Here is a 24361-nt window from a genome sequence, read left to right as displayed (position 1 = left end):
ACTCAGAGCTGGGTCCCTGGAAATCAGGCTGCAGTTGCAGCTTTCTATCACTATAAAAAAAATCATTAAAGCCTTTAAATTGCATCTTTTGTTCCAGTCAGAGTCCCTTGCACATGTACCAGTGGAAGTCATCACCTTCCAAATACACACAGGAGCTGATGGAAATTTTGTTATGGCCCAATGATGCAGAAAGAAACTGGCAGTGAGATTTAACAAGGTCACTTCAAGGCACAGAAACCACTGTAAAATATGCTCATTCCCCACATGGCCAGCGAGGTGAGGGATAAACGTTTCACTCACAGGAAATAGTGATTTACGATTAATTTCCAAAAGAAGGAAATCCTTTTTTAATCACAATAATTTATAGGGTTAATCTAAAGGCAGTGTTTGCTCTCCAGCACAAAAAGCCAGGCAAGGTGAAGATGGATGGGGTTTGTCCATGGGATTTGAATCAGTTCTGCACAGGAGGGCCTGTAGTCAAGGATACTTGTATTATTTATGGCCAAGGTTTCAAAAGGGAATAGTTGATCTTGCATCCCTTGGGTCTGGCTGCTCAGTGTGTGACCTGTGCAGAGCACCAGCCTCAGAAATCCTATTCCTAATCCTAATCCTATTCCTATTCCTATTTGTTTGTTGTGTTTGGTGCTCGTGGCTGGGTGTAGGTGAGCAGAAACCCAGGATTCTCTCCTTTAATTCTGCTGGGTCAGAACTGAGCAGGGCTGGACATAACAAGGAGTACAAGGACCTGCAGAGTTCGGATGCCACAGAGAAAAGGCGTTTAAGGAAATGCTGGGAGGTGTTTGGTAGCTCTTTGGGAATGTGTGGCTGCAGCAGGTGACAGTGATGCTGTTTGACCCTGGTGAGGAGTGAGTGCTCCTCTGCTCCCCTGGAGGAGCTCAGAGCTGCACAGGACCTGGCTCTCAGGATGTTTCCCACGCTTCAGATCCGAGTTAATTTGATCTCACATCTGCTGCTTATTAAATTAATGCTGGATGGTTCCCTGGAATGAGCACTACAGATTTTTATAGCATATCACAGGTACTCAGGTGCTGAACTGAGGGTCAGGACTCTGAAAGCAAAGCAGGCAACTGTACAGGAGCCCAAAAAGTGGGATTTGTCACTGGAAGGGCTGACAATAGTTGAGGAAGAGATGAGATAAGAAAAACAAGACAAGTGGAGTTTGGTACTACGCTGATGTTATTTATAATCTCACTACAGACCTAATTTCTCTTGTGACTCTAATCCTCCCCATTTGCAGTGAGCAATCTATTATATTGGAAGATATCTGAGATGCTTTGGGAGTAGGGAAATTATTATACATAAAATATGTAGCTAATATTATTAGAACAGACTCTGATTAATTTTGCAGCTGGCAACATTACCCCTGCCTGAAAATTAAATCCATTTGCTATCCGTGTAGAAGTAATTGTGTTAATATCAAAGCTAGTTTGGAATGAAACAGGGAGAGCTCCACTCCTTGTCTCCCATGCAAGGAATCAGGGATGTGAGATGAAGGGCTGGAGTGGTAATTCCTTGCTAGCACAGGGAGTTTTCCTTTCCTCCACCAAATTTTCAAGACTTCAGCAGAGTTTTTTGTGATGCATTTAAGGTACAGTCAGACATATAGATAAATTCAGGTGACTTTGTCTCGGTCTCACCCCTGGTTTGCAATATTTCCTGTGGCAGACACTGATATTTGTGTTTGTACTCTGTGTTTGTACAGCAGCAAGCACAGCAGACCCTGTTCTCATGGGCAGGTTCATCACCCCAGTAATTATTGATAGCAAAGATACGTGCCCAAGCCAGAAATATCTCAGTCTAATTACACTGGAGTGATTTTGAAAAGCAGTTGGACGAGATTAAAGAGACAGCTTTCGTTAATTAAGAACTGTTTGGGCTTCCGGTGCTCTAGAGATCCCAGCTGGCCCCACATCCACCTCTGGCTGCAGCTGGGCTCTGCATCTCCCCCTCTATTCCTCCTGCAAAAGTTTTCCTGCCTGCAGCCTGTTTGCTGGAGCGCAGGGATTCTCTGCTCCCGCTGCTCCTCCTAGGCAGGAGTGGGCAGGTCTGCCTGCATTAAATATACAAACACGCTGTGCTCACTGCCAGCATCATCGGGGGCCCGGCAGCAGCAAAACCCGAGCGAAGGCTGCCCCAAGGGCTGGGGGAAGGCTGAAAGCAGCAGCAGCGAATAAAGCAGCAGGCAGGAAAGGGGAGAGGAGCAGCAGAGGGAGGCTGGGCACCCACAGGAGCTCTCTGCAGACCCTGCACATCTCTTGTGAGCCAAGGAGCAGCAGCGTCCCAGCAAACAGCATCCTTCGGGGAGGGAGAGCTGGAAGAGAGAAGAGAAAAAATACAAAACAACAAAGCACCAGCTGCTGTCCCTTCCCAGAGGGAGAGAGAGTGAAGGGAGTTTAAGGGAATGAACCTGGAGGATCCAAAGAGTCAGAGCAGAAAAGTTGCCCTGACGGGAGGCTCTGCACACTAAAGCTCTGCTCCACCATGGGATTTCTGGTGCCTAAGGGAAACCTCTTCCTCCTGCTGTGTGCCAGCATTTTCCCCGGTAAGTTTGAGAAAGCTCCTCTCCCCTGCTCTGCTCCTCAGCTCTTCCCTCCCTTACCCCTCTCAGAGACACCTTGCAGAGACCAGCCCCTGCCAACAGGGAATTTCCCTGACTCCTCCATCCTTCTGCCCCATCATTTCTGGTCCCCTGAGCACCAGCCCTGCCGAGCAGCGCTTTGCCTTTATTTTCTGCTCCTTGTCTGAAATGATGGAGAAAGGGCTAAAGGCACGGTGGGAAGGGGACGGGGGGAGGATGCTGAGCAGGGGTTCAGCATCCTGCATCCTCCCTGGGCTTTTCCTCCCTGGCTAAAGCGTGTTAATGTGTCTCGGGGCTACAGCTCCGGCTGGGCAGAGCACAGCCAGCGCTCGGCTAATGCTTCCCTTTGTATAATCCAGGGCAGCTCCATAAGTAGAAGCCATATTCCAGGGGACGTGGGGACAGCCCCCGGCTGCCTCTCCCCTCTGTCGGGAGTGCAGCTCCTCCGACAGCCCCTGAGTGAAACGTGGCTTTAATTTTAAAAACCAGCAGGCACCTCTGACAGCTCCTGGAGCCTACGTGTGGGGTCAGGGCTGATCCTCGCAGCCTCCAACTTTTAAAGTTATGCCTGAGCAAAACTGGGATCTTGTCATCCAACTTGTGCTCTCCACCATCCTCTTCCCTCTCCCATTGTTTTTGTAAAATATCCACTAAGCAGGTTATAGAGCTGAATTTCAGTCTGCCTTTTTTTCCCCCTGATACAGGTAAAATAAATTTTTTATCCATAAATCTGACTCAAAATCCCTATCTCCCAGCAAGAGGCTACTTTTTCCTTTTTGGCTTGCCCTTCAGCATCCCTCTTCCCTGCTTGCCGACTCCAGTGCTAGAAACTTGCCACAAAGTAAAAATTAGAGAGATTCAGGGAAGAATGGCTCGTGTAGTGTTTTCTAAATAGAATTACTGGTGCCCCCACTGATCCTGCTCTGTGATAGTAGGTGAACAGAGTGAGAACACCTGGCAGTGTCAGGGACAGAGGGGAGACAAATCAGCCTCCTGTGTGTCCCCATCGCTGTGGCTGGCTGGAGTTCCCTCTGGAGAAGGCTCCAGCCGTGCCAGCCCTTGCCCCTGCAGGTGTTCCATTCCTTCCCCACAGCCTTTGGGCACGTGGAGACCCGAGCCCACGCCGAGGAGCGGCTCCTGAAGAAACTCTTCTCGGGCTACAACAAGTGGTCCCGTCCCGTGGCCAACATCTCGGACGTGGTGCTGGTGCGCTTCGGGCTGTCCATCGCCCAGCTCATCGATGTGGTGAGTGCAACCTCCCTGTGCCACCAAGGCCAGCATCAGCCAGGCTGAGACACAGGGAGAGGCTCCTGCTGCCTGTGGGCTCGACTGGCTGATCCAGGGGTGGGTTGGGAAGGCTCTGCCCTCAGCAGAGAAGAGTGGTCATGCAGACAGAGCTGGTTACTCATGTGAGCAGCTGATCATCAAAGTGGATTCTTTACTCTTCATTTACTACAGGCAAAATCCCAAATTTCCCATCAAAACTCATGGGAGTGATCACAGCGGGGTGGTGGAGCTGCTGGCATAAATTCCAGAGAATTCTGGCAAAAGAATAAATCAAATACCTAATTTGGAATTTGAGCCATGGTCATTAACACACTAATTTACACAAGCTAATAGGGACAGTGCTCTGCACACCTTGGGAAGAGAGATTGCCTGAAGAGGTTTCTGCAAATGAAAGTTTTGAGGGTTTTTAGTTAATCTGGCAGATACTAACAAGAAAATTCTTTCTGAGTGTTTGCTAAGATAGAAGTCACACATGTGCAAACTGTACTAAACTGGTGTGCATGCAGACTGATGTGCACTGAAACAGTATTTATGGGATTATTCTGGCACAGTGTTGGGGTCAAGTGTTGGACAAAGGAGGTCCCTGCAGGGCTGCAGATGCCAGACACACTCACAGGCTTTAGAGCTTGTGCAGATCCTGCTCCTGCATTTTCCTCCTTCCTGTCCGTATTTGCACATGGCACTTCCCAGGACAGTGTCTGTGCAGCTGCACACTCCTTGAGCAGGTATTGGACTGGCTTTCATAGAATAGTTTGGGTTGCAAGGGACCTTTAAAGGCCATCTTGTCCAACCCCTTTATTTTTCAGAAGAGGGGGCTCCTCTGTCACTTTTTACTGTAGTTGTGTGGCAGAATGAAAGGGGTGATGATACCCCAGTCCTGGAAATGTTCAAGGCCAGGCTGGATGAGCTCTGATCAGCCTGGTCTAGTGGAAGGTGTTGGAGAGGGTTGGAACTGGATGAGCTTTAAAGCCTCTCCCAATAAAAGCCATTCTGTGATTTCTCTGATAATGGAAAGAATAATGCAACCTGAAGACATGACTGGTGTGGGACAATCGTAGCAGATGGCTATCCCCACAGTTTTATATTTTGAAATCAGCTTTTTGAGATGAAAAAGGAGCAGCTGAGATGGTTCAGGAGGTGAGGAGTCAAAGCCACCAGTTGCTGGAGGGTCTCATCTCCTCCTGCAGAAGCCAAGACTCCCAGCTTTGCAGCACAGCGATGCTCTCCCATTCCCCTCCTGGCTCTTACGTCAGCCTGAGGGATCCAGGGCTGTTTGCAGTTGCTAATGTTGAAGTTGCATGGCTCTCATCTGAATAATTGATAAGACTAAAGATGAGACATTAGTGACTGTGGAGGCATGAGAGAGACTTTCCATTATGCAGCTGCTGAATCGTGGAAGAGGGGATCGATACACCTGCTCCACAGTGCTTCCCCAGTTTACTTAAGAAAAATTAATCTTCTTAAAACTGTGTCAGTGGTTAGGAGTGCAAGTTGCAGGCAGAGCTGTGCCAGGACCTGTGGGCATGGCTGGAGGAGAGCTCTCACCCCTCCTGCCCCAGTCTGTGACTGGTGACACTGCTGCCACCACTGGGGCTCTTCAGCTCCTCTCCCCTTCCCCACCCTGACAGTTTTGGTGCAAACCCTGCTGCAGTTGTTAGACACAATGCTCAGCTCCCAACGACAAGGAGTCTGAAAGGGAAATCAGAGCTGTATTCAAAGCCCAGCTCCTGCTGACAAAAGCTGGAGGCAGGGGAACAGAAATCAATGGGGAACTCTACATTCCTGCATGTCCTTACCTCACCCTGGGTGGCTGAGACCAGAAATAAGGGGGGAGAGATCAAATACGTGTCCAGGAGCAGCCACAGAGAGACAGCTTGGACTCTGTGCAGGACCTCAGGTGCTGTGTTCACCTGGAGAGAAGGGGCCAGGGAGTGCAGCACCCCCGTGCCTGTGGGGTCACCTCTGTCCCCTGGGCTGGCTCCATGAGGAGCATCCAGCCATGCCAAGGAGGAGCTTGGGCATTAGCACATTGCAAACCCCTCTCAGATAATCCCATGGGACTGGAGTTGTGCCTCAGTCAGGTCAGGAGGGTGGTGTGGTGATGCAGGTTCCACCAAGGGTGGTTCCAGGGGGAGAATTCCAGGAAAAGGAGCACCTGCCACACCAGGATGCCCAGTGCAGGGGCTGTGGTGGAGACCCTCTGTGCTTGAATTGCAAAGTGGTAATAGAAGCAGGTTCTCAAGGGCTGGCCCAGGCATGGCATTCCATGGCATTCTTCATCTCCCATTGGCACCCAAAGAAGCAGCTGGATATGCTCCCTCCCTTTGTTTCTCAGTGGAGTGTTTTTGTATTCCTCCTTCGTCCACGAGCTTCTGGTTCCTAACCCAAGGAGAGAATCTCTGCTCAGGTTTGATATCTGGTGCCACAACAGGAATGAGGGGGCTCAGGGAGCAGGAGGAGGCAGAGCTTCCCTGGGTTTTAATGCTCACAATCAATCCTGAACTGCCTCAAGAGCAAGGTTAATGATGAGCAGTTTGCTGTCAGCTGAGCCCTGCCAACTCAGCTGGGTTTGATGGTAACCAAGGCAAGAGATAAAAAAAAAACCTACACAAATAAACCCTGAACTCTGGTGGGACAGCAGTCAGACCAGCACTAGGCTCTGTCCCACGTAATTCATCTGAGTTACTTGCAGAGGGCACAAAAGACAAGCAGCAAACAGTAATTAACTCCACTGCAGCGCTGCCAGCGTTATAAATGCCTGACATTATTTAAGTATGTACAGTCCTACCTTCCCATACTATTTGTGCATAGAGTTGGGAAAAGTCTGCCCATTGATGGAAATACACCAAACAACCCAAGAATTCCATCTCAGCAGAACAGCTGAGGTTTATTCAGAAAACCCAATCAACAGTGCCACAAGTTCATGTATTTGGTAGAAGGAAAAAAGCTGCCAAGCTCCTTGTTTCCAGAACTGTGTCCATGGATAATGTTTCACAGAACACCCTTGCAGATGAAGCTGAGCACTGGAATCCAGCACACGTGTGTGAGTAAGGGTTTATTTATCCATCACTCCCTTCCTTCAGTGCTCAGGCCAAAGGCAGGCTGGGGAGCTTTTTCCTCTACCTGGAATCATCATCCCAGGCTGACTCCATCAGCACTGAGTAAAATCCCAATAAATTCCAGTCCATCTGCTCACAGGATTGCTTAGGTGCAGGCTCAGCTGTTCAGTGGTATCAGACAGCTGTGCCCTGTCCCATGTCAAATGACAGAAACATCTGCTTTTTATTTCCCAGACAGAACTTACATTTATTGCAGAGGTGATTTGTAATTACATAAATGAAAGGGAAATCAAGAGGGTTCTTTGGGCTCTTAATCTGCTCCTGTAACCAATATCTGATCTTGCATTTCAGGATGAGAAAAATCAAATGATGACCACAAATGTCTGGGTGAAGCAGGTGGGTGCCCCCAAATATGTGTTTTTCCTTGTTTCTTTTTGTTTTTTTTCTGCTGAACTCTCCCAGCTTTGTAACCACCTCCTTTTTGGCAGGAGTGGCACGACTACAAGCTGCGCTGGGATCCCCAGGAATATGAAAATGTCACATCCATCCGAATCCCCTCGGAGCTCATCTGGAGGCCAGACATTGTCCTGTACAACAAGTGAGTGTGAGCTCTGTGACCAGAGCGTGAACTCACCCTTGCAAATTTTCTCTCCTCATGAGGTTAAAATGTTTCCTGCAATTATTCCACTTTATCTTGGTCTCTGTGGTCAGAGTTCATGTAGGTTCTATAACATGCCTTAAATGACATGACTGACATTCATCACAAGGGCTTTGCTCTGCTAATGATCCCTCCTCTGGGCAGCCAGTTTTGTTGGGGGATGCCAGGTATTGTTTTCTCTTCACATGTCAGATGCACAATTAAGCTGGATTTGAGCTTTCAGTCCTCTTCAATTTCATTTCACCCAGGAGCTCTCCCCTAATTCATCACCATCAACTGGAAAAGCCAATTACTGAGGATGGGCTTAAATGAGGAAAATATGCTGAAACATATCAGGCTTGTGTGCCTATAAACAGGGGTTTCAGGTCAGCTAAATACCATTCTGGAATGATTTCTAAATTGGTATTTGTTCCTCATTGGAGATGCTTGGAATCTGTCCCTTGTATGGACACTTCCTAGGGAGCAGCTTGTGGTTTTCTTTTTTTCTTTGGAGCCTGTTGATACTCAGAAATGTTGCCCAAGTGCCAAGGCTGTTTTGTCCCTGGAGCCCCCATCCCAGCTCTCCAGTCTCCCAGGATGTCAGATATCCCAGTCCCCCACCCCAGCACAGGCCCCAGAGAAAACACTTGCTGCAGCCATCAAAGAAAAGCATCTTTGCAAGTGGCTGACTCCCAGAGAAAACTCTCACAGCAGCAGCCAGGCTTTAATAAACAGTTGCCTGGTTCTAGCTTGATATGATTTTGCTCCTGTTTAAAACCCAGAATAAATGGCTGAAGCTGGAATCTGCCCAGGGGATTGTGAGCTTTGGAGGCCACAGGGGCTGTTATCTTTCCCATTAGCTCATTCCTGATCCTCAGTGGTGTTTAGTGATTGCAAACCTCTTGGAAATCACTGCATCCTCACTGAGCACCTTTTGGAGATTAGCCCAATGGAAATGACTCATTCAGAGGCGCTTGGGCCTTCCTGCCCTCCAGGGACACACTCTAAGCAGGGGTATTGCATCTCAAGTGCCTCACTTGGCAGCCAAGGAAAAAATAATGTCCTTGTTATTCTCATTGTTTCATTAATGACAATGGCAAGGATTATTATTTTGGGGGCTTCTGGTGGTTGTGGTGGACCGTGGTGCCAAAGGAAATGACGTGGCACAAATCCCCACCCAATCTTTGTTCATCAAACCATCCTTTTGCTGGAGATGCTGGCACAGAAGAACCTGATGTGTCACCTCTGCTTCCTCTGCCTCAGCTCAGCATGGTTGATGAGGATGGTCCATGCAAGGAGGAGTCTGGAAATAAGGAATCACAGAATAACAGAATGGTTTGGGATGAAAAATATCTTAAACATGATCTCATCCCACCCCTGCCATGGGCAGGGACACTTTCCACTACACCAGGGTGCTCAAAGCCCTGCACAGCCTTGCCTTGAACACTTCCAGGAATGAGGAAGACTCCAGGGGACCTTTAGGTCTCTGGACATTTTGGGGTTTTGTGCTGAAGACATCCCCCAGATGTCCAGGACACCCAGACCTTGAGCTGGGCACCCTTTGGCCCTGCCCCTCCCATGCTCTGCCCCTCTGCCCTCCTGTTGTAATTCACTGTTGCTGTCACTTGAGTCTCTACAGGGACTCCAGGGCTCTGGTCTGTCCACAGCAGCTACTCCAGAATCCTTCTCAACCTCTCATGGGCACTGAGAGCCTTTCAGTCCTGCCCACCTTATTGCTCTGACTTGCAGTGGTAAATCTGACTGTGCTGGGACCTGCTGCCACAGGGACATCTCATGGCCCAGCTCCCAAATCCAGCTACTTCCCTCCCTTGATCCATACCTAGCATTAATAATCATGCATTCATCTGTTGATTGTCATGAGTCTATCATGCATTTTTAACTGGTTACTTTATCCATGAATTAAACATGGATGTAAGCTAGGCACCAGGCATTTTTGGGTTTCCATTGCTTCCATATGTTTTCACTGCTGTATTTCCCTTTGTTCTTATGCAAAATATTTTCTGCCCTGAGATGTTCTTCTCTCTTCTACCTAACTTCCTACCAAACACACCTGGAGCTGCAGTCAGCATCATCATCAGGTTGCACATTTTTTAGGGATTGCAGGGCAAGTGCAAGGCAAAACCTCCAGAGTGAGGGGACACCACATCTTCTGAGGGCATCTCACCAGCTGCATTCCCAGCTAGGGCTTCTCCTGGTGGGCATCTCAGCTGGCAGTGATAGTCATGAGCCATGGTGATGCTAACAAGGACTCCATCTCGTATTTTATACACAAATATATATAGTTTAGAGGGAGGTTAACACAGCTGCGCATGGTTCTGGGTCTCTGAGAGCAAGAGAATGTGCAAAGAAACCTTGGTGAAGAGAGGCCACACTGACCTTTTGCTCTCTTAAGGGTGTTTAGTGTGAGTTAATTATTGTTTATTACATGCTCTGGCAGAAATATGGTATTTCTGTTTGGGATGGACTCCTTTAGGAAAGATTATACAAATACTCCTGATTTCATCTTGGGCTATATGCAGAAATGGTAAAATTTCAATTGATTTCAGATTTACGTGTTTAAGGAAACCTAACCCTCTGTTGTGAGGTTACTCTCATATCTTGGCTCATTATTGTAAAAAACATTGCATTTACCCACTCTAGAGACCCAAATTAAATCAGTAAATTCAGCTGGTTTGGCCTAGAGACTGAATGTAGTTGTCAACATTCATAAGGAATCTGAAACCAAATTAATATCCTACAGGGAAATTAATATGCTGTTGAATTTTCAGGCTTGATGAGATAAGTTCCAAGACTCTGCAAATAGTTTCTACTGGATGTGACATAACATATGTACAGCAGAGGAATATGAGTTCATAGTGAAGTGACAAAGCCTCCTGTTTGCCAGAAACCAGGCTGTTCCTTATCTGAGGTTGTAAAGGCTCTTCAGGCACCACCAAATCATCTCTAAATGAATTATCTAATCCTCTGCATTGATTTGTTTTCCCATTCATGAATGGCTTGAAGCACATTTTAGTTTTTCTTTGTTTATTTGAAGTTTAAAAAGCTAGTTGTACTTTTTTTCTCTAACAAGGGAATAAGCTCTTGGGGATTGCATTTTATGTTTGTGGTGGGGTTTTTTTTTTGGTAGTTTTTTTTTGCTGCTCCACAACTTGTTGTTGAGTTACTTATTGAACAAGGAGCTCCAGAGGAGAAACCCCTGAAAGCACAGGTTTAAATCCAGCTGCTCCAGCTGCCAAAGGCTGCCCAGGGCAGTCCAAGCCCATGTCCTTGAGCCTAATGCTGGTTTTCAGCTGGATAATCATGGTATTCTCCCAGCATTTGTCTTCTCCAGTCTGGTGATTGTAAAACCTGGGAAGAAGCTACTGGGAATATTGAGAATTCTGAAGTTTCTCTTTTCTCGGAATTTTCTGGGGTTAGCTGTTCCAGAAAGTAATCCCTGCCTTAGACTCCACAGTTACAAAAAAAAAAAATAAAAGATCAGATGTGAAGGAAAATCAAACACAAATTTCTGTAATTAGGGGTAGGAAATATATTGAGGAATTCATACAGAGATAAAATGGACACTAAGGGATTACTGGGCTGGGTGAGAAGATCATCTGTCAGGCAGCTTTTGAAAATCATGGAAAAGCAAAGAGTTCTTTTGAAAAGTACTGAAACAGCTTGTTCTAGTGAACTGCACTGTGATGTTTGCAACCAGTTAGATTTATGGAGTAACACTGGTTTCATGACTCATCCCAAAGCTCTTTGGAAGAGAAATACCAAAAGATGCCCCAGTGTAACCTTTAAAATTGGAAACACACTTGACATTTTTCTTTGTGTGCATTGGCACAGACCTCATCATTGTGCACCAGCTGTATTTATAATAGGCCACAAAAAAATCACCAATTCGCCCTCCAGCTCTCCTGATTCTTCTGGAAGGTTCTGTGGTTTTGGTTTTTTTTTTTTCTGGAGAGGGATATCTTCAGATGCTTTGAGGTTTGCTGCCAAGCTGTACCCAACCACACAGGAGCTGATAGAAGGAAATCTGAAGGAGGGATCCCCCTCCTGGGCTGCTGCTCTGATCACACCCAAGGGTTTCTCTGACCACTGTGCCAAGGACAGAGCAAGAGCTTTGCCTTGTCTGGTGAGCATCCTTGGCAAAGGGGAGGATTGGAGCAAAATGTCCCAATCCAGCCCAGGCAGAGCCTCCTGTGCCCATCCCAGCCTTTGCTGAGAGTGGTGCCTGTTTTGCTGAGCAGAAATCACAGTATCCCTGGTTACTGCTGCTTTGTAAACACCTAAACCAAGCAAAAGCTGAAAGAAATTCCATCAGTGCACACAAATCTCCCCCTGGGCACCCAAGGGGTTTTGTACCCAAGCTGCCAAGACCCTGGAGATAGTTAAACCCCAAGTAGGTAAGGTCCTCTTGTAGCTGACCTGCTTTGGGCAGGGAGTTCTGGGCAGGAGGCATTTCCAGAGGTGCCTTCCAAGCACTGCATTTGAGTTATCATTTGGTAGCACAAAACAACAGTTAAACAAAATAATTTCTAGTTTCCTTTGAAGAGGATTTGAATCTGAATATTCCAAAAGCATCTCTGTAATGTGTACCAAAAGGGTGCAGGCTCCTAATATTGCAGTTTTTCTTTGTTCCTGCTCTTTGATGAAAAAGTCTTTAAATGAGGATATTCTACTATATCCATATATGTGTATAGATAATTTTCAGGCTTTTAAAGGTGTGTTTGGATTTAAATTGCATCATCAGAAATTAAAATAAATGTGTGCCTCATTTACATGCATTCTGAGAACAAATAGAAAGTGGCAAAAGAAAATAAAAATCCTCTGTCAGCAGAGCTTTTTAGTGGAGCATGGCTGGTAGATGTCAATAAAACAATGCCATCCTTAAACCCTTATAAATTTAGGAGATTTAAAAGAGCAGAGTTTATTCTCAAAATGAGAAATCAAAGGCTACAGCACACAGCAGCCTTTTCCTTGGGAGCAAAATATGTAATTGTCTTCTCTCTTTCTTGGTGTGCACTGCTGTGTTTGACATAAAAATATAAGAGCTCCAGTGCTTTATTACTGACATATTTTTAAAGCTGTCAGGTCAGAGTAACCAGGAGAGGCTGAGTATCTGAATTCTGCAGTTCTTGTGATGTTTGCCTTGCACTCACGCCTTCTTCCAAATGGATTTTCGTGACAACTGTCACAACAGAGTGGTCTCCACTGAGTGAGATGAGAACGTGCTGCTGCTCCAAAGGAATGTCTGCAGATTTCCTCTGTCCCCCCACATCAGCTCTCCTGTCTGAGGCAGGATTCTCGTGCTGCAGTCAGGGCTGTAGGCACAGGAATGGGTTTTCCCACTGCCAAGCTGTCCCAGAGAACACAGGCTTTCCCCAAGCCCCAACTGTGTTTGCTGTTGGTTGTCTCATCCCTAGGAGGAGACTGGGGAAAGACTTTGGCAGGCACTCAGCAGCCAGGTGACCTTGGTTGCTCCCTCTCCCAAGTGGAGAGGAGCAGAACCAAAGTCTCACTCAGGAGGGGGAGAGAATCTCTCCAGGCTCCCCTGCATGGGCAGGGTGCCAGCAGGCACAGCTTCCAGTTCAGCAAACAACATGCTTGAAGGTCCAGTGTGGGTGGAAATCTTGGGGAAGGAGGCAAAAATATCTGGATGTATGAAGGGTGAGACGAATGGGAGCACTGCCTTTGCATGGTGTGGCTGGCTGGGAGATATTCTATGTACACAGCGTAGCTGATTTACCCTGATTACAAATTCCTCTGCATTGAACTGCAGGAGAAGTCCAAACACACTGAGTAAAATCAGGATTTCCTGCACAGTCCTGGTAGGCTGCTGAGGCAGGAGCATCCAGGGTGTTTTATGGCTCCTCAGGGTCAATCACTGACTAAATCCAAAGAGATGTTCTGCAGCTGGTTTCACTCCTGCCATGGCAAACAGGCAAAACCCAGCCTGGAAGGCAGTGCCAGTGTTATTTGTAAAAACATGTGAGCCAAAGAGGACCCAGGATGAAGCTAGGTTTATTATGTGAGCAATTAAAAAATATATTCCTCATTAAAAAGCAGATAATTTACAGAAACCAATGACACACAAGATCTGCAGCATCACAATGGTTCCATCTCACAGAAGAGGAGTGTGGTGATCACACAGAAACTGCAAAACTGCCAGGGAAGGCGTTTCTGGGAATGAAACACGGTTACATGAATTATTATCATTCCTGGATGCCATTTTAGCAAGAGTTTGGTGGGTTTTTTTCCAAGAGATTTCAAAAGAAAAATGCACACCTGTATTGCTTATCCAGGCACCTACACACTGCTCTACCTAAGAAGGGAAACACTCACAGTGGATGCTCATAACCCCTTTTCTCTAATCAGATCCAATTAAAAATATTGCTCCATTAATGAGCGATGTAATCATGCCTCGGAGATATCATTAAATGCAGAATCAGATTCCATATTCCTACTGAGATTTAAAAAGAAAACCATCAAGAACAGCAAGCACTGGACTGTCAGTGGCTGTGCACGTTTCAATGTTTCATGTCTCAATCTGGTTTTACTGCGCTCCTGGCAAAACTCAGGAGAAAAAAAAAAAAAAAGGTGGTTTTCATCCAAATCACATGTTCTGGAGTGTAAATTAGATTTAAGAAAGAAGAGGTGAGACAGGGGCTGGATGGATTGTACAGTGGCTCAGGTTTGTTTGCTTCAGAGTAGATCACAGTGCTGATTTTGTCTTAATCCCTTTGTGAGAGTCTTGTATGGAGTTTCCACTTTTCTTTTTTTTTAAGTGTTTTAAATCTTTAGAAAAAAATCCAGTTTGGAGGTGGTACTATGTCCTTTGTGTTCTTTTGGCTTTTCCAAAATCTGCCCCGAAGAACACAAAGAACAAAGAAGAGTTTAGTAAAACCTGATTCAAGTTTATTTTTCCATTAATTCAAGCAACCTAGAAAATTGTCTCAAGGACAATCTGAGCTGTGATCCTGAGGACTGGGGATGTTTCCATCTGTGCTCAGAAACTGTGTTAGCCAAGGCAGCTCAGCCAGTGCCAGATGCTGCCACTATTTCCCAACACCACACCAGTCTCATTTTTAGGATGTTTCACAGGGCAAGTGGAAATATGTGGTGTGAGTTGTGAGACCCTGGCAAGGCTGCACAGAGAAGCTGTGGCTGTCTCATCCCTGGAATTGTTCATGGCCAGATTGGATGGGGATTGGTGCAGCTAATCCTACTGGAAGAGGAAAAAAAGAAACTTCCATGGCAGGGAGTTGAAATCAGATGGTCTTTAAGGTCCTTTCCAACCCAAACCCTTCCATGATTCTATGAAACTATCAAAATGTCTTTTTAATTTTTTTTTTAATTTTGCTTATAAATGATGGTCTCCTAAAGAATGAATTTAGAAAGTGCCTGTGCCTCCAGCAGCTTTAGGAGCCCTGCTGGATCCCCCGTGTGTTGATGCTCTTGCTGCTGGTGGGGAGGAGGAGAGGTGTGCCCCTGTCACTGCCTGGCTGCTGTCAGGGCACATCTGGGGAATGAAGCAGCAGAGCAGGGCCCAGGGATTTTGGGAATGTGGCTGCAGGCTGGGCTGGCTCCAGCAGGAAGCTCTGGGCAGGAGCAGAGAGCTTTCTATCTATATCAGCCTGAATAATTCATCTCAATGTTTTAGCAGAAGCTCTCTTCCCCTGCACAGCCTGTCCTTTGTCTGGCAGTGCTGCTGTTTGTAACTCAGGTTCTTCCTCCAAGAAAGTCTGGAAAATAGAATTTATTCATGCAATCCCAATACAAACTCCTGAGCTGTTATCTAGTTGAGAGTTCCTGTGAGAAGACACCACAAAAGCCAATTCTCTTCCTGAAGGGGAAACCAGAAGATTAATGTCCACTATTCCTTTTAATAGGATGTTCTTGCTGTTTTTCATGTAAAAGGCTGGGTGATTACCCAACAATTTCATTTTTAGCAGCTGTCACAAATAATTCTGCCGAGCTGACAGCTACACTATGTGATAACACTTCCTCCCACCTCTAAAAGAAACTCAACCCATTCCAGAGCACATCTGGGACACCTTTAGGGAAAAAAATCACATCAAGGAACTGACCTATGCCAGGGAAAGGCTGACATGTGCATGAATTCCAGGGCTTGTGTAAGCCAAGAGCTCAAAATCCACTGGACAGAGTAGATGGATCTGGTGTTTGGACATGATGTGCCCCTTGCATCTCTCAGGTCTTTTGGAAGCCAGGCACTAAATATTCTATTTCCTTAACAGAGTTGACATGTCCTAGAGAAGTCTGAGCCTGTTTTTATCTTCCATCTGTCCCCAGTGCTGATGGTGACTTTGCAGTCACCCACCTGACCAAGGCTCACCTCTTCTATGATGGGAGAATTAAATGGATGCCCCCTGCTATCTATAAAAGCTCCTGCAGCATCGATGTCACCTTCTTCCCCTTTGACCAGCAGAACTGCACGATGAAGTTTGGCTCCTGGACCTATGACAAAGCCAAGATCGACTTGGTGAGCATGCACAGCCACGTGGACCAGCTGGACTACTGGGAGAGCGGGGAGTGGGTCATCATCAACGCTGTGGGCAATTACAACAGCAAGAAATACGAGTGCTGCACAGAGATCTACCCTGATATAACTTATTCCTTCATCATCCGGAGGCTGCCGCTGTTCTACACCATCAACCTGATCATCCCCTGCCTGCTCATCTCCTGCCTGACCGTCCTGGTCTTCTACCTGCCCTCTGAGTGTGGAGAGAAGATAACCCTGTGCATCTCCGTGCTGCTGTCCCTCACTGTGTTCCTGCTGCTCATCACAGAGATCATCCCATCCACCTCCTTGGTCATCCCTCTGATTGGGGAGTACCTCCTGTTCACCATGATTTTCGTTACCTTGTCCATCATCATCACTGTCTTCGTGCTCAACGTGCACCACCGCTCCCCCCGCACCCACACCATGCCAGACTGGGTCAGGAGGGTTTTCCTGGATGTGGTGCCTCGGATCCTTTTCATGAAACGTCCCTCCACAGTGAAGGACAACTGCAAGAAGCTCATCGAGTCCATGCACAAGATAACCAACGCGCCGAGGCTCTGGTCCGACATGGACGTGGAGCCCAACTTCACTACCTCATCCTCGCCCAGCCCCCAGAGCAACGAGCCATCCCCCACCTCCTCCTTCTGTGCCCACCTCGAGGAGCCGGCCAAGCCCCAGCCCATCTGCAAATCCCCCTCTGGGCAGTACTCAGTGCTGCACCCAGAGCCCGTGCAGGTGACCTGCTCCTCTCCACAGCCCCCCTGCCACCCCCTGAGCGACAGCCAGCCCACCTCTGTCTTGAAGGGCAGGTCACTGAGCGTCCAGCAGATGTACAGCCCCAGCAAGGCCGAGGAGGGCACGATGCGCTGCAGGTCCCGGAGCATCCAGTACTGCTACCTGCAGGAGGACTCATCCCAGACCAACGGCCACTCCAGCGGCTCGCCAGCGTCCCAGCGGTGCCACCTCAACGGGGAGCAGCCCCGGCACAAGCCCCCTCAGTGCAAGTGCAGGTGCAAAAAGGGTGAGGCAGCTGGCACAGCAGCCCAGGGCAGCAAGAGCCACGGCAGCAAAGAGCAGCACCTCGTGCTGATGTCGCCAGCCCTGAAGCTGGCGGTGGAAGGGGTTCACTACATCGCAGACCACCTGCGGGCAGAGGATGCTGATTTCTCAGTGAGTATTCCAACTGAGCCTGCTCTCCTTCAGAAAGTCAAAAATGAGCTGCTAAGGGGGGCACAGCAAGCCTTGACTGTGCAGAGTGTGTGCATGTTGAGGCAGGCTCAGCCATACCTCACTTGTGGGTTTGGGCCACTGTAGGCACAGCTGGAGATGTCCTTGGGGTTTTGGAATGAGGGCTAAAGGGACAGCACAACCAGGTCGTGCTCAGGGCTGCTCTAGAACAATGGATTCTCCAGCAGAAAATAGGAGTAAAGTTGTTGTTAGGCAGCAAAGAAGCAGTAGGGCTTGTGAGAGACCCAAAAAATCCACAGCCATCTCACAGGAACAGAGATTTATTCCTTATTTAAGCCTCTGACAAATGGGGAATTCACACTCTCTGCTTTTTATTAATCACTGACTGTGGAGTCCAGGAAAGCAAATTGCCCAAGTAGGCTGTGGGTGTGGGAAGCTGTGGAGGTGTGGGGATTCTGCAGGGTCTGTTCAGCTCAGCTCACTATCCTGATGTGATTCCTCATCAGTGGACTTCCACTGGAGCACTTGGCTCTGTGCAGGGAGGTGGGGGAACAAATTTCCTGCTTATTCTGTGGGGGGAAATACGGTTACAGATAAAGGGAGTAGAGGTTGAAAGGATTTTTTTTCATGGAGATAGTGATGCACATAACAAATGCCACATCCTTTCACAGCTCTTGTAGCTCTTCCTTGCAGGACTATGAATGCTGTGTGCTAGCAATGATGGCCATAATGAAGGGATAACCTGAAGTTAGCAATCTTATTAAAGAAAAGTCTTATCTACCTTTTCCTGGGCAGATCCATATTCAAAAGGTGTTTTTTAGCTTTGTCTACAATTTAAATTTCTTAAGATTTAGAATCAGTGCAAGCAGAGTGTGTTTATACAAGATTTCCTGAACATGCAGAGTGTTGTTTATTTGCATTTTCCACAGCACTGAGCAGCAGCAAGAAAAGCTTAAAAACTACTGCCCATTTCTGTACTTTTTGGTATCATAATTAAGGGACTATTTTTCAATGGATTTTGCTTCACAGCATCCCTTTGAGGAAGGAACTGTTAATTCCTTATGTTGAGGAGTTACAGCCAAAACACAAACTTCCTATTCAAGGTCACAGAACAAATCTGTGGCAGAGATGGGCTGTGAATCCTCATCTTCATTAGTTGCCAGTCCAAAACTCCTTGCCAGGGTAAAGCACTTCAGAAGCACATTAGGAGTGCAGGAATTAAACCCTGCTCTCTCCCTCTGGCAATAATCACAAGTAAACCCTTGGATGTCAGTTGAGTTTAGCTTAATTTTTTCCCCATGGTGCAAATGAAAAAATATTACACCAATAATACTTCCCATTTCAAATGATTCTCCCTGCTGAGCTGGTTGGTGTTAACAAGAATGGACTCAATATTTTGGGTTCCTTCCTCTACATTTTTTTTTAATGAAGCAGTCTTCAGAAGCCACAAATTTTCTTTTGATACCTTCTGCTGCTCTTCCCTCTTGAAATTAAGTGATCATCCTGAGGAGAAAGCTATTTTCAGTACTAAACATCAAAAGCAGAACAAAAGGAGCAACTTTGAGCCCTTGGTCTCTGCCCCAACCTCCTGCCAGCCCAGGCTGAGAGGAAAGGCACCAGGAAAACATAAAACATCCAGCAATGAGCTGTGGGCAGGTTCTGGGCTCCCCTGGTGACTTGAGGTGACTTTCTCCACTGTTCCACAGCAGCTGTGCTTGGCACAGAAGGCAGAGCTTGAGTTTTCAGAGTGGATAATGCTGACTCCATTGTGGGGCTGCACTATTTTATCTCTCTGGACCCAAGTAACATAAATTAGGAAAGCACAATTTTTTTTTTCTCCCAGTGCAAATGAAAAAGAAGAAGGAAAATGATCTTCTGGAACTGAAATATGCTGTGAGGAGCAGAACTGATCTAATAAACTGAGAATTTATTGGAGGAAAAAATCAGTACTCAGAAATTTGCTTTCATCCTAAAATCAAATTGTGGCATTTCTTCATGGAAGTCTTCAATAAATCTATCAGCAGGCACCTCTTGTGCAGCTGCTGAGACACATCTCGCTGTCTTGTGGGCAATTTTTCCAGAGACATTCACCTTCCCAGAAGGAGAACAGAGCTTCTTTTAACTTCCTGTCTTTTTTTTTTCTTTTTTTTCTAAAGCTCCATTGCCACAGGGGCAGTGCTTCTAAATTAAAAGTAAATAGCTCATTTAATTAAGTGCTCCAGCGAAGAGAAAATGGGAAATGCAAGAGGCAGTTGTTTGTTACAGAAAGATATCTGCAAACAATTCAGGCACAATGGGGCGCTGGGGAAAACGCAGGGCGGAATTGTCCCAGCATATGATGGAAACGCCATTAGAAATTAATTACAGACTGAAAGGCAAAACAAGTTCCATGTGACACATCAGCCAAAATAACCAGACACCACCAGCACCATCTGGGAAGTCGTTCTGTCCATGGCTGTGTGCATCTGTGGAATACTCTGATATGAAGGCATTTAAAAATAAAATGGGAAGGACTAAATCTGAGGGGGAGGAACAGGATAATCTCACTGGGTTATTTTTAACAAAGTACAGTAAAACCACCTGGGACTGCTCTAAGCTGTGCTGCACACTCTGGGTCCTGGGGATCAGATGTCACCAAGGCACCTCAATCCTCCTCTCAAACCCTGAGGCTCAGACCCACAGGGAGCTGGGGCAGGGAGGAGCTGCACATTCCCACTTTTCAGCACTTGGAGAGAGGGGGAGGCAGCTGCTTCTTCCCCTGATTGTTTCCCAAAAATAATTTTGAGTGATCTTCTTAAAACTGATCAAAGCAGAGGTCAGGAGTTGTGCTGGCAGATGTTGGCAGCTGCCTGGATGTCAGGGAGATGTCTGTGGATCAGACTCCACGTGGGCTGCTGGACCACCAGGAAATGCTGCAATTGTGGCAGAACACAAAACCAAAAAATAATCCAGATCGTTTTCTTTCCCTCATCCTCTTTTATTCTTTTTTTTTTCATTATCCCCCCATAATTTCCAATTTCACCCTCTGTGCTCTCAGTCTGAAGCTGGATATTGATTTTACAAACATCTGATGCTCTCCCAGCCATCATTTTCAAGATGGGCTCAGTATTTCTTCATACACCATTACATTAGGAAGCAAATTCCTGTCCAAGTTGTTCTTCCCCTATTTTCCTCTTTTCTCAGAGAGAAACTCATCAAGTTTCTTTTCTTTGTGTGATCTAGCACTTACTAGCATAAATATTCAAAGAAAGCTATTTTACCAGAATAGGCATTATTTACTCAATCCAGCTTTCCTGCTGAACATCAGGAGGGAAATTTCAGATTTGCTTTATACATTGGTTACATCATAAGACATTAATCCCATAAAAACAATCATCCAGGGCTTGCTTAGATGCCTTTCTCATGAGGAATTTTAAGCATCAGACTCCAATTCTCAGCAAGTGATGAACAGATCAGAAAATAGATGCAGCAAAAGGGAGTTATCCACTGAGCTCTTATCACAGAATTGGGTTGGAAGGCTCATGTCATTCCACCTGCCACAAGCAAAGCTCCATCCAACCTGTCCTTGAACTTCCCAGGGCTGGGACAGCCACAGCTGGCGTGTGCCAGGGCCTGAGCACCCCCACAGTAAAGGATTTCTTCCTAATTTCTAATCTAAAATACTCTATTTCAGTTTAAAACCATTTCCCCTTGTCCTGTCACTACATGGTCTTAAAAATTTGAATAAATTACAGTTCACAACCCAAGGAAATTATAGAAGCTTGGATAAGAGAATTGTTTTTGGTTTCCAGGGTAATTTTTTTATGGTTGTGCAAAGGGCTCTACAATCATAAGATAACATGATTTTTCCCAAGAAGGTGACAAGATGCAGGATGAGACTGGTTGTTTTTCTCTGCCTATTCAGTACTGAAGGCTGGCTTAACTCAATGCTAGTTTTAAAAGGAATAAATCTATCCACTGAATGAAAACATTGAACCCATTCTCATGCTTTTGACAACGTTCAGGCGTTCTTGAAATTGAAAATGCTTTGTTCAGAGAAAATATAATATGGTCTCTAGTGTGTGCCTCATTTCCCAGCTCACAAAGCTGCTCACTGAGCCAAGGAGCCCAGCAGCACACTGTACCTGTGGAAACATCTCTGCTGCAAATGGCATTTCACTGATACCTGCCTCGCTTCCTTTACCAAAATGCATTTTGGGCAGCTTTGCTGTCCCTTTCTCCTTTCACTCACAGCCTCTGGGGAGGTTTGAGTGGGCTCCTGCTGAGTTGTTTTCCCCAAAGAAGAAGGCAGCATGCTGAATTTCAGCCCTCAGGTCTATTAATCACCAAGTGGGAAATTGTAGGAAATCATGATGGGTACAGTCATATCAAATAGAACTGTACCATCTGCTCAGGCCTCTTCCTGGGCAAGGAATTAATAGCAGTAATGTAATACAAGAGGTTTTCATATATATATATGGTTTCTTAATGAAAGAGTCATTTACCATTTCTGCCTCATGGTACCAGACCTCTCCAGGGAATTGTTGGAAAATCCACCCACAGCAAGGCAAAAATGGGGGAAAAGGAGGGTGAGGGTACTTTCATTTGCTGGTTCATTTTCATTGCTTATTCACCCAAAGCTGTAAATCCCTTCACAAAAAGAGTTTGGCTTTGTTAACCTGTAAACAAATCTTTTTATGAGCATGGGGAAACGAGTCATTTCTTACCCCCCAGCTTGAATCACAGACCCATTTACACACCCAGTCACAGCTGCTGCTGCTGGAAAGTGGGAGAGTGAGTGTGCAGATGACCCTAATTATCCTCAGGGGTGTGTTATCCATGGGGATTTGTGACTTCACATGCACACCCCTGCAGTCTGGGTGATTGATGGAATAAACCTTTACCATTTTATAGGAGCACTAAGTGTGAGTGGGACTTCTCCCTCCTATCTCTGGAATTATATGAAAATATTCTACTTTGGAGTAAAGCTCTAAGAATTTTATTTATTTAAATACATTTTAGTCTCCAGTAACAGTTAATAACTGGCCTCTCCCCTCTGTGTTGCAGGTGAAGGAAGACTGGAAGTACGTTGCAATGGTCATTGACAGGATCTTCCTCTGGATGTTCATCATTGTGTGCTTGCTGGGAACTGTTGGGCTCTTCCTCCCGCCGTGGCTGGCAGGAATGATCTAAGTATAGCACCAAAGGGAAGAGATTATTGTCCCACTATCCCCCTCTGTGGATTTTAGTTCACCTGGAAGAAGAGAACAGAGAAATGGGGGCAGCCCTTTGAATAATTCACTGCGTGTCCACACTTGAGCTGCTCCCAAGCTCTCGGGGAATCTTTTCTGAAGTTGCATTGTTTGGCCAAGCCATTTTCATCTCCTCCATCTAATTTAGGGGAAAAGTTCTTATCCAAGTCTGTACATAGCATGGTGGCATTCATTGGCATATACTCAGCAGTGTAAGAACACGAGCTTGTCCCTCAAGCAGCACAGGAAGGGGCTCAGCATCACAAACCAGCCCCTGGCAATAGCTCCAGGCACCCTCAGCACTCTCACTGTGCCCTGCCCAGTGATTTTGCCCTGTCAGGCTGAAGTCTTTCAGGACTGTGTGTCCCTGTATGAGTCATTTTATAAATAAAGTTCCGGATTTGGGATACCTGTGCAGGATGTGGTCTGTGTTCAGCTGGTAAAGGCAGAGAGTCTGGAAAGGCTTAAATGACTGCTTGGGACCAGCAGTGGTCATTAGCACAGCAGATGTAGATTTTGTACAGATTTTACTTTGGCCAGTGCCCTCCAGAAACTGTGGAGACTGGGGCTGAATGAGCTGAATGGAGAGAGGATTTGGGGTTAGGATTGGGACCACATTGGCAACACTTTAGGGTACTTTCAGAATCTCCTGGACCAAAGTTATGGCTTCTGCAAAACTGCAGAGGGTCACCCTGAGCTGTAAAACCCTTGGTGTAGGTGGGGCAGGTACCAAGCTGTGGGGAAGCCAGAAATCCAGGATGATGTCAGGATAATAAAGAAATGTGCCAGGGTCACCTACAGCAGGTTATTTAGGTCCCAGAGAGAGAGAGAGACTCCATGACCTGCTGGGGCAGCCTCAGTGCTCTGCCACCCTCAGTATAAAGCAGTTTTTCCTCATGTTTGAGATGAAACTTTTTGTGTTTCAGTCTGTCCAGCTCAGTTAGGTCTGGCTCAGCGTTCCCATCCTAGGAACAGCTCACAACTCAGTGTCTCCCTGCTTCCTTCAGAGCTCTCACAGGCAGAAGGGCTTATGAACTTTTACCAGTGTGCGCAGGCAGAGGCAGACAAGGTCTAAAACTCCATCTGCCCCAGGACCTGCTGTGACAGCACAGCTCAAAGCCCAGACTAGCAGCTGTGGGATTGGGGATTTGCTCCACTCTCCACAGCTGGGATCAGCAGTGAGGCTGTCTGGGAACTGGGAAGTTCACCCTGCCATGGATTTAGGGGAATACACACCAGGAGAGGCCGGCAGCTGCCTGGGGACCAGCACAGAAGGTCCTGGTAGGAGCCAGAGCCAGGTGAGAGCCAGGTGGGATGTGTGTGTCACCCCTGTGTGCTGGCCTGGCACATGAGGCTCATTGCTGCCACACAGCTCGGTGAGCAGCACAGAGCTGCTCAGCCTTGTGACAGCAAGGCTGGAACAGCAACAATGGGGTTTGAGACTTCTTTGAAATACAAGTTACTGCACTCAGCCCGAGCAGCACAGGTTAAACATCAACGCTGCCATCAGCCTGTGAGGCATCATCTAAGAAACTACAACTGACCTCCGTGTTCAGAGGCTCTGCCAAGTGCTTAAAATGTGTTTGGCTCACAAAGAAACCGGAGCAGCCGTGGTTTGGGCCAGTTGTACAAAGAGCTGTGCTGGCACAGCACGGGGTGGGAGGGAGGATGGGGGAGCCGAGCTGCTGCTCCTCGTTGCTTGTTTTCAGAATGAACAGAGACTCAGCCTTTGGAGATGCTAATTTATCCCTTTTCACAGTCAGTGAGTTTGCTGATGGCAATGAAAGGAAAACAAACAGTCGAACATCTTCAAGGTCTAGCGCATCA

At 46.7% G+C, this 24361-nt stretch overlaps 1 protein-coding gene across 2 annotated transcripts; it reads left to right on the top strand.

Moving 5' to 3' along the window:
- The first annotated feature begins 1975 nt into the window (after window positions 1–1975).
- CHRNA4 (cholinergic receptor nicotinic alpha 4 subunit) lies at window positions 1976–22941 on the top strand. 2 transcript variants are annotated; one of them, XM_042779807.1, is made up of 6 exons: window positions 1976–2563; window positions 3693–3844; window positions 7297–7341; window positions 7434–7543; window positions 15905–17285; window positions 18819–19123. In XM_042779807.1, the coding sequence occupies exons 1-6, from the start codon at window positions 2503–2505 to the stop codon at window positions 18906–18908; spliced, it is 1839 nt and encodes a 612-aa protein (XP_042635741.1). In that variant the 5' UTR covers window positions 1976–2502; the 3' UTR covers window positions 18909–19123. The 2 variants fall into 2 exon arrangements, with proteins under 2 accessions (XP_042635741.1, XP_032931066.1); XM_033075175.2 differs by lacking the exon at window positions 18819–19123 and adding an exon at window positions 22350–22941 and having other exon boundaries at window positions 1978–2563.
- The last annotated feature ends 1420 nt before the right edge of the window (window positions 22942–24361 follow it).

Source organism: Catharus ustulatus, chromosome 17 (genome assembly GCF_009819885.2).
Source record: "Catharus ustulatus isolate bCatUst1 chromosome 17, bCatUst1.pri.v2, whole genome shotgun sequence".
NCBI lineage: Eukaryota > Metazoa > Chordata > Aves > Passeriformes > Turdidae > Catharus > Catharus ustulatus.
Note: the sequence above shows the minus strand (reverse complement) of the source record. Positions and strands in the feature narration are given on the sequence as shown.